Source organism: Podarcis filfolensis (genome assembly GCF_964270895.1).
Source record: "Podarcis filfolensis genome assembly, chromosome: 13".
NCBI lineage: Eukaryota > Metazoa > Chordata > Lepidosauria > Squamata > Lacertidae > Podarcis > Podarcis filfolensis.
Genome location: NC_139615.1, coordinates 27034258 through 27043808, shown reverse-complemented (window position 1 = coordinate 27043808; position 9551 = coordinate 27034258). Strand labels below are relative to the sequence as shown.

General features: G+C 40.2%; 1 protein-coding gene across 4 annotated transcripts in view; it reads left to right on the top strand.

Moving 5' to 3' along the window:
• Positions 1-9551, top strand: part of FBXL20 (F-box and leucine rich repeat protein 20) — a 65068-nt gene that overhangs the window by 33133 nt on the left and 22384 nt on the right. For all 4 annotated transcript variants that reach the window (XM_083583271.1, XM_083583269.1, XM_083583270.1 and 1 more), the window contains 3 exons: positions 3043-3097; positions 5817-5891; positions 7414-7508. In XM_083583271.1, coding sequence (XP_083439397.1) covers positions 3043-3097; positions 5817-5891; positions 7414-7508 — 225 coding nt within the window. The remainder of the gene's footprint in view (positions 1-3042; positions 3098-5816; positions 5892-7413; positions 7509-9551) is intronic.

Here is a 9551-nt window from a genome sequence, read left to right as displayed (position 1 = left end):
AAGGCAAAGTCCACAAACCAAAACACCTACTTACGGGTTTGCAGCGTTCTTAATCCAAGTTGTTCATAAACTAAGCTGTTCTTAAACCAAGGTACCACTGTATATCTTAGTGAAATGTAGGTATGATTAAATGCTTGCACCTTTCAAAATTAGCTCTCATTGGTGGTTTTTATAGATCAACATGGTTTAGAAGAAGCCACTACCCAAATGGGAATCTAGGGTTTTTTGGCAGTAATTGGGGTGGTAGTGGTACATTCTTAGCATTTGACTTTTAAACTAAATTTCGCCCTGAAGGTTTTATTAAACAATATATATCATTGTGCTTGGGGGGCTTTACAACCTGCTCTGGCCCAATATTTGCATGCAATAATATGTTAAAAGTCCAGTGCCTTCTGGCGGTTCCCTCGCTGCGAAAAGCCAAGTTACAGGAAACCAGGCAGAGGGCCTTCTCGGTAGTGGCACCCGCCCTGTGGAACGCCTCCCACCAGATGTCAAAGAGAAAAACAACTACCAGACTTTTAGAAGACATCTGAATGCAGCCTTGTTTAGGGAAGCTTTTAGTGTTTGACAGACTATTGTATTTTAATATTTTGTTGGAAGCCGCCCAAAGTTATGAATTATTTTATTATTATTATTATTATTATTATTATTATTATTATTATTATTATTATATAAATTGACTGGCCACCTGTTAAAAATCTTCTCCCTAGCAACCACAGTTTATCTCACATTAAAATGTCTAGCAACATTTGTAGAGGCACTCATTCTTGAGCTCTGGTGGGCACCCAGTAAAGTACTTTCACATTTGAGAAACTGCAGTGGAGGACTTATCCACAGTACAAAAATGCATCTTCTTTGCTTTCTTTCTCACAATCCTTAAACCTTCCCATGTTGTGTTATAATGCCTGCATGCTTTGTTGCATATAAATGCATGGAGAGGAAATTTCTGAAGAGTGAGAAGTAAAGAAAGGTTCATAGAGAGCTGAGTTTTAAAACCTCGTGACACGCATCCTGCCAAGTCTAACCCTCCTCCAAGATTGCTATATATGGCAGTGGGGAGGTTTCTGCATACTGGGAAAGGGGAAAGCTGTCGGATAGGGCCTGAGAGTTACTTTCTGTTTGCCTATCGTGCTCTGGTTTGGAAACACACAGTTTATATATGCAGTAGAGTACTCCCAGTCTAGATGATGATAATGGGACAAAGGAGTGGATATGTCGCATCCCCCCAGTGTGTAGATTCCAAGTTCTTTGGTGTATAAATATTTAAAACAAACATGACTGTACCTCAGTAAAAAGATCTTTCATTTCTTCTAGATAATATTCATGCTCAGAGTTAAGCCAATATCTAAAACAGCTTCCCACCCTTTCTTAACCGCTTCATTCATGTGTAAATCAAAAACTTGCATGTATTTCACATCAAGGTGGTGATCCAGTAAAATACACGATTATCTTCTTTTTTGTATCTTTGTGATTCTCATCGCTGCCCCTCCCCTTGACTAACTTCCTAGTGATGTGAAGCGTTTTCCGCTTTACAGAAAAGGGTGAGCAGGAATAATTTGGAGGGAGAGCACAAAAAGAATCATGCAAATGCACAATGGTTTTGCCAGGTTCATGGAGTATGGAGTTGTGGGATCCTGTTCTAGCCCAGACTGAGGAACGCTCTGAGGAATTCCATCCTCACTGTTGGCAAGAAGAAGCTGCATCATCATCAGTTCATTGCAGCTCTGGGGTGTGTAACTAAACAATGCCTGCAGAGTCTCTAAGCTGCTCTGGCTTGGCTAAAAGAGCATTCCTACTGAGCTTTTAGGCAGCTTTCAGTTCTGTTTTTAGTCCTTGAAATATCCTTGGAAAGTTTGCATAGGTTTCTTAACCCAAAGAGATCTGCCCATCCCTGGAGATACAACGCAAATGAACCCTATCATAAACCACCTGAGAGCACACGGATGAATTTAAATTAATGACTAGAGCATCCTTGTTGTTTCTCGATTTTCATACTTGTTGAAGCTTTTCTGAGGGATTGGGTGTAGGATAGATTTCTAGTATTCAGGTACATTTAGGGAGAGAAGAAGGGGATATAAATCCCAGAAAAAATGGAATGCATTCAAAAGGAAGTGGTGTTACCAACGTGTTGCAGTTGTGGTCTGTATCGTAAATGCTGCATAGCATATTAAGAGATTAAAGGAAGGGCCGTTTGTGTGCCATAACTCTTCAGGAGCACAGAAAAGGTGCAAAATGGGTTCAGTTTCCTGAGATTTTTCCACTTTCAATTCTAAGAGTGGCTAGCCCTTAAACAAAGAAGATGCATTTGAAAATGAATGGGCAGTACCTGCTGAAAACTCAATACAGTCAAGTGTTCCACAAAGACAGCCTACATTTTAATTGCATCCTAGTGCCATTCAGTAATAAAGGCAAGAGTCCTGCAAGTGTCTGAGTACATCATATCTCTGTCTGCCTCTCTTTTCATCCCCAACCACATTTAAAAACTGTGTTTTATTCTTGCTATGTGGTATTCATGCTACTAGCTTTTTTATTTGTTTTACTTTGCTTTTTTTATTTAACTGCATTTTTAACAAAACGTGTCAGTATTGACAAGGATTGCTTGAGCTCATAAATATTGCTATTAGACATTTATAATGTGTGAAGTAGTGTGATAGAATTCATTGCCATTATTTTAAACAGTAAACTGATTTTGCTGTTTGTAGTAAGTGTATCTCTTAATTCCAGTTGTCATATAATAAGGAATTAACCCTAATAGAGAAACAACACATATTTGATTATTTGCTGTTTCTTATTCCAAGAATCAATCTTTGTTACAGTTCTATTAGATGAGTGCTATAGGTATTTGACCGGTCAAATTGCTACATATTTTTTGACTGGTCAAATGTTAAATCCTATTCCACTTTTAATTTTTCAGGGCTGAGCCCAGGCACTGGAAAGAGGCTGCAAGACCAAATATACCAATTGTTGCTAAACAATTTGTGAGGAGAATCCCATGTGCATGTTCCAATGTTTAGTTATTTGTATGTATGTGTTTGTTAACAGAATATTCTCCTTCCTGGATGTGGTCACGCTATGCCGTTGCGCTCAGGTCTCCAGGGTAAGAATGTTTGCAAACTAGTACTGGTAAGGTTTTAATTGCTTGTCTCTTGGGCACCTCCAGTTTGTCATCATATCCCAGAGCCAAGAAAGTGTCAGCTTGAAGGGATATTTCAACAGAGGCCCCATTTGCACTATATATTTAAAGCATACCACTTTAAACAATCATTGCTTCCCTCAAAGATTCCTGGCAACTTTTGTTTGTCAAGGGTGATGAAAACTGTTATTCTTCCCTCGCAGAGCTACAGGTGTCATAGTGGTTTCACATTCAATTCCTCTTCCCAAAGAACTCTGGGAATTGTAGCTCCATGAAGGGAATAGGAGTTTTTCATCCTATCAACTCTCAACACCATTTACAAACTACCCAGGGTTCTTTGGGAGAAGCCATAACTGTAAAAAGTGGTATGATACTCCTTTAATTGTACAAGTGCAGAGACACAGAATGCACATCCTCCCCACAGGTTGTATTCCCCACCCACCTTTTTTTTTTACTTTTCTTTTCTTGTAATATTACCAGCTGAGGTCTGTCTTAGTTTCGACCAGCCAAATCTAACTGGGTGGAGTTTTACTATTTTGAGATTTTCAAATAGCCTAGGATTGAGAATCACAAAGAGATGTTATATGTTTCTGCCAACTGCCCTATACTGAATAATGGGGTACAAGGTTATCACTGTAGCAAAAGGAAAGGTCCCTAACCTATGTCAAATATAATTATTTTTCTGTTACCTCTCTCAGACGCAAACACTGGCATGTCTCTCTTGATTGTGGAAAATGTCGGGCATACAGGGATTAATGCTCCCCTCTCTCCTGTAGGATATGTGTGCATCTGTTTATCATAAAAATTCTGGGTGGAGATGTGGCTGCTATTATGGAAACATAATAATCCATAGGTTAACAAAATAATTAAGTATCAACCTGCATTTTTATTTTATTTTTTAAAAAAGAACATTATGAACTCATAGTTTGCCCCAGTCACTAAATGCCTGACTGGAACTGATGCTCAGGCTCAAACTCTGAAGGAGAGAGTGCTAAAGCTGTAGCTAAACCACTGAGATCACTGTGATGAGGAAGGTGGGTCATGCAAATTCACATTTGTTGCTTGTTTCTCCAGCACATAGTTATTAGTAAGCACTGGCACATTCTTACACATTGGGCAAAAAAATCATGATGGGTTCTGACCTGTCTGTGACTATCCAGGAAATAGATCTTCAGGTTGTGGTGGATAGCTCCATGGAAATGTTAACTCAATGTGCAACATCAGTGGAGTGAGCAAATTCCATACTGGGAATCTTTAAGAAAGGGACCAAAAATAAAATGGCCGCTATTTACAAAGCTTCCGTACTTCATTCTGATTGTCCCAGCTCAAAAGGGATATTGTAGCACTGGAGAAGGAAAGCCCAAAATATTCAGGGATTCAAGCATCTTCCTTACGAAGAAACAACTAATGCCCTTGGGATTTTTTTATTTGGGTAAAAAAAGACAGCTGGGGAGGCGAATTGAGTTTTTTAAATTATGTATGATGTGGAGTAGATACATGTTTTGCTTCCTCTCTAATAACACTAATGAAATTAGTAGGCTGGACAGTCAAAATTAACAGAATGCATCTTTATCTTATGGTTGCCATGGTTTTTTTAAAAAAATAAAATAAACCAAGTCATGGGTCTTATTAGCTGCTATAGCTATATAGTAGCTATGTGGATTAGGTGGGCCTTCCATCTGATCCAGCAAGACTCTCACATTCTGTAGTTCTTTGCTTCCCTTTTTTTCCCATGGCCCCTTCCATTGTCTGTTCTGTTCTAACCTTCCTCAGTGGGTAATGCAAAATAATATACAGTGGTGCCCCGCAAGACGAATGCCTCGCAAGACGAAAAACCCGCTAGACGAAAGGGTTTTCCGTTTTTCGATGCGCTTCACAAGACGAATTTCCCTATGGGCTTGCTTCACAAGACGAAAACGTCTTGCGAGTCTTGCGATTTTTTTCGCTCCCCCCCCTTTTTCTAAGCCGCTAAGCCGCTAATAGCGCTAATCTGCTAAGCCGCTAATAGGGTTGCTTCGCAAGACGAAAAAAACGCTAGACGAAGAGACTCGCGGAACGGATTATTTTCGTCTTGCGAGGCACCACTGTATATGACATGGCAAAGTGCCAAGAGGTAATTTTGAAAATGTAAGTACATCTCTTACCGATCTTTTTTAGGGAACTTTATTTTTGTTAATAAGTTACTTTAATATAACACTCCCATTTGTTATATGTGAGTCATTAAAATGTGTGCTTTAAAGCTTTTTTGTTTTTTAGTGTGAAACTATAGAAAATTCCAAGGCACCATCAGCCAATACAGTCACCTCTTTTTTTAATCATGTCGTTCACTGCAAAGTATGGCACCGTAGCCTGAGCATTTGAGTGTAGTCACCACGTGTGCATGTTTCAGAATTGTGGAAGACCCAACTGTCTGTGGTTCTTTAAAGAGAAAGAAATGGCAACCAGAACAAACAATGATTTAAGCATTCTCTCAGCAGTTCTGTTGCTACACTGAAAATCATTTGTGCATCGTTGGGGCCTTTCACGCATGGGTTTGCTAGAAGCATCCCACTGGAAGCTGCACCTCATTAAGGGCCAGCGGCTTTGGTGTCGGTTTAAATTAGACCCAAGTTTTGCTTTATATTTCTGCCATATTTTCCCACATTTTACATTCTTTTCACTGTCTTCTCCCTTTTCACTGCAGGCGTGGAATGTCCTGGCCCTGGATGGCAGCAACTGGCAGCGCATTGACCTGTTTGATTTCCAGAGGGACATAGAGGTATAATTAAGTGGTGTGCAGAAACAATTTCTCTAGTTAAACTGTAATTACAGCGCTGTGTAAGATCAGTAATAAACTGTGTAATCTTTTGCATCTTTCCCCAGAGATAGGATTGTTAATTTCTAGTTTCTAGCTCCAGGATTTCAGATACTGAAACTGCGCTAACTTATTTTATGCACATAGGTTTGTGGATGTGTGAACTCTCACCTGTGTGCAAAGACATGGATCCCTAACTTGTTAATATTTTTACTGGGGAAAGATCTAGGGGTGGTAACTTCCCATTTAGCAGATCTGGGCAATTAGTTCATTGGCCGCTTGCAAGAATAATGCACCATTAGGATGGGTGAGACAGCGTATTTTGGGTGGTGGGCTTTTTGGAGTACTGCTAAGGGCAGCAGATTGTAAACCATTTGGGTTAAAAAACAAACAAACAACCATTTGGTAAGTTTGCCATTTGGATTTCCTTCCTCAGGCACCAAAATATTTTGGTCCATTCCTAGTTGCACAAAATCTATTCTTTATGTGATAACCGTTGCCGTGGAAAGAACCTGTTCTGGTTCCTTGGGGCTCTTAGCCACTTTAGTGGCTTCCAAGTGGAAGAAGCCTAGCTCAGTGGTGGAACATCTGCCCTGCATGCAGAAGGACCCAGGTTCAGACCCCGGCACCTCAAAGCAGGGCTGGGAAATACCCCAAGTAGGGTTGTCTGAAATCCATGTAGAGTAGACAGTACTGACCTAGATGGACCAATGGTCCGATTTGGGATAAGGCAGCTCCCTATTTTCTCATGTAGTCAAATTTCCCATTGCAGCAGTCAGATCCGTGCCATCAGATATGACTTAGGAACTTCTAGCATGAGCTTTAAAGCTATCTGTTCATACCAGGGGTTCTCAAATTGTGCAATGGGGAGCCAATCCGAGTCAGATTTTTGTGCAGAAAACCAGCTCTTTGAACTTCTCCAAGTATAATATTATTGTGGCTTGGTGACAGGACCCTATGCACGGCTGGCTAATGGTTTTCTGTCATGCTGATGGCTCCTGTCAGCTCATATTTTGTTAAGTAAAATAGTTGTCTGTGGGCTGTCTTTTGCAGGCGCAAACTGGGAAAAGAGTATATTGCAGCAAACAACCGTGAATGTGGGTTGAATGATGGCATGTCAAATCATGATTTGTGCCTATAGGTTCAGATGACCAATATGCTACTAGCAAAGAAGAATCTGAGCAGCACACAGGGATTGTGTGACCTTGCCCTAGATTCAGCTTATTATAGGCCAAGTACATATGAATGTTAGACATTCTACAGAATGCAGGTTTCTGGAGTAGAGAATTTAAATGCACGAGTTTAAGGAGGATTTGAAAGTCAGATAAAAAACGGGTATCAACCAGGGGAGGAGTGGGTTAAGGGCGGGGGGAGTTGATGCTTTTACTAAAGAAATGAGAAAGTTATTTACCACATGGAAAGTTAAGCAAAGCTAATTACTCTGGAAGGTCACATCAATCGAATTCTCTTCCTGGTCTTTTTACAGGGGCGTGTAGTGGAGAATATTTCTAAAAGATGTGGGGGTTTCTTACGAAAGCTGAGCCTTCGTGGATGCCTAGGTGTGGGAGACAACGCATTAAGGTAGAGAGGTCAAGTGCTTTGCCACTGAAAAAGCACAAATAATTTTATTTTTCTATCCAGCAGAGAACCTGAACATGTAGGGTGGGGCAGTGAGCCACTTTCAAATGAGGTTATAGCATTTCCAAAATAATTGGCTCCTGTATTGATATCGCACTTAGGCGGTCCCATTTCTATCGGTTTAGAAAATGGGCCTACCAAAAATAGTGGGGGTTGTGCATACTTGCATAATTTGCAAATTAAAAGAATTTTTAAAAATTGAAATGAATTGAAAAGAACCTATTAAGAGTGACTTTCAGGTCCTACAGAGCATTGAGAGCATCAATTGAAAGAAAATAATGAGGAAATTATGGGAAACATATTATTTGCCTGCTAGAGTCCATAACAATTTATAGTGTCCTAGAACTGGGGATTACAGTTGAAAGGATGTGTGCCATGAGGTTAAAAGAGAAAATCCCTCTCTTATATGGAGAAGTTTCAAGAGAGAAAAGAAAACATGTCCTCTTTTCTGTTTTCCACCCTTCTGACCTATCCTACTTTTAGCTAAATGGCATAAAGCATTCAGGTTAATGGCTGGCAGCTAACCCCAAACCTGAGCTGTTTAGCACTGTGTAGTGCAGTGGGAAAATATACGAGTAAGGACAAGAAACACTTCTTTTTCATTTTCTCCTGAAAATCCCTATCCTCATGAGCCACCAACTTTCACGTTGGCACCCCTGGTAGATTCTGCAGTTGCTGGATCACAGTCCATTGAACAGAATTACAGAACAGAAGTAGGTGTCTGCAATGAAATGTTGCAGCGTACACTCAGTCCCTGAGTCAGGATTGAGGAAACCTGTGTTCACATTCTAATTTAGGTCTTCAATCAGTCAATCAAACATTTTATTTGCATGCCGCCTTTCCCAAGTTAAAACCATGCACATGGCAGCTTACAACATATAAAAGATCACGTAACTACAGACGTAACAAAAGTAGCCATGAACAATAAACAAAACATCAAAAAGTACACAGCCAAATTGAATAATTTCCACATCAGATCCAAAATAAAAATACAAAAAAATAACATCATCATCATCATCAACAACAACGATCCCCCAACAACCCCACCTAAACAAGATTCTGTTCCGCAGCCTCAGCTTTTGTAGCTGGAGTCAGTCAGGGCCCTGCCCTCCCAGGCCAGGTGGGAAAAGGCCTGCAAAGCAGGGAGCAGGTCTTCCAGGACTCACAGCCAACTTGGTCTCTGGCCTCTTCACTGTCTGGAGTGGCACTATTGCTGCTGTCCCATAGCTTCTTCCAAACAACTCCTTGTAAGGCATACAGCTTGACCTCTTAGAAGGCATGGTAAAGAACCACCAGGTGCCAGCATCCACTCAACTGTAGGTATCATATAATCAGGACCTTACCTTTGAATATACTGGAACTTCACTCACTCTTACTGTAGCTTGTCTAAGTTGCTAGGAATAGCCACTTATCCTATAGGCTAGTCACTGCTCTGTGAAAGGCCTCTAGCAAGTCACTGTGTTCTGAGTGCCTGTGCAAATTTGGTCTCACTTTGCTTCTTTTTTATCTATTTTATTTTGACAAAGTAATAATAAGTAAAGAAGAATAGAAATGTGCACCCTAGCCCTAAGACCATTCCATTGTAACTATCCACCCTCCCAGAATTTCAGCACCTCTTGTGATAGTTTGACCCCTTTCTGTTTTAACAATACAAATTCTACAAAAACCCTACATATCACCTCAAAATCATTTCTGCTGCATATTCCCCATCTTACCTTAATAGCACATGTTAATTTATCATCAATAGTTATATCCCACACTTCTTCAAACCATTCTTCTATTTTATATTCTCCTTGCCTCTTCCACTTCCTAGCTATAATAGCTTGTGCTGCTTTCAGTAAATTTGTGAGCAAGTCCTTCATAGCCTGTGAACCTTCCACTCCATTGCAAATGGATAATCATGCTACCTCTGGACCCAGTGATTTCTATTATCTCCTTAAACACCCTTTGCCCAAATAATTGTACAAATTTACACCACCACCATAT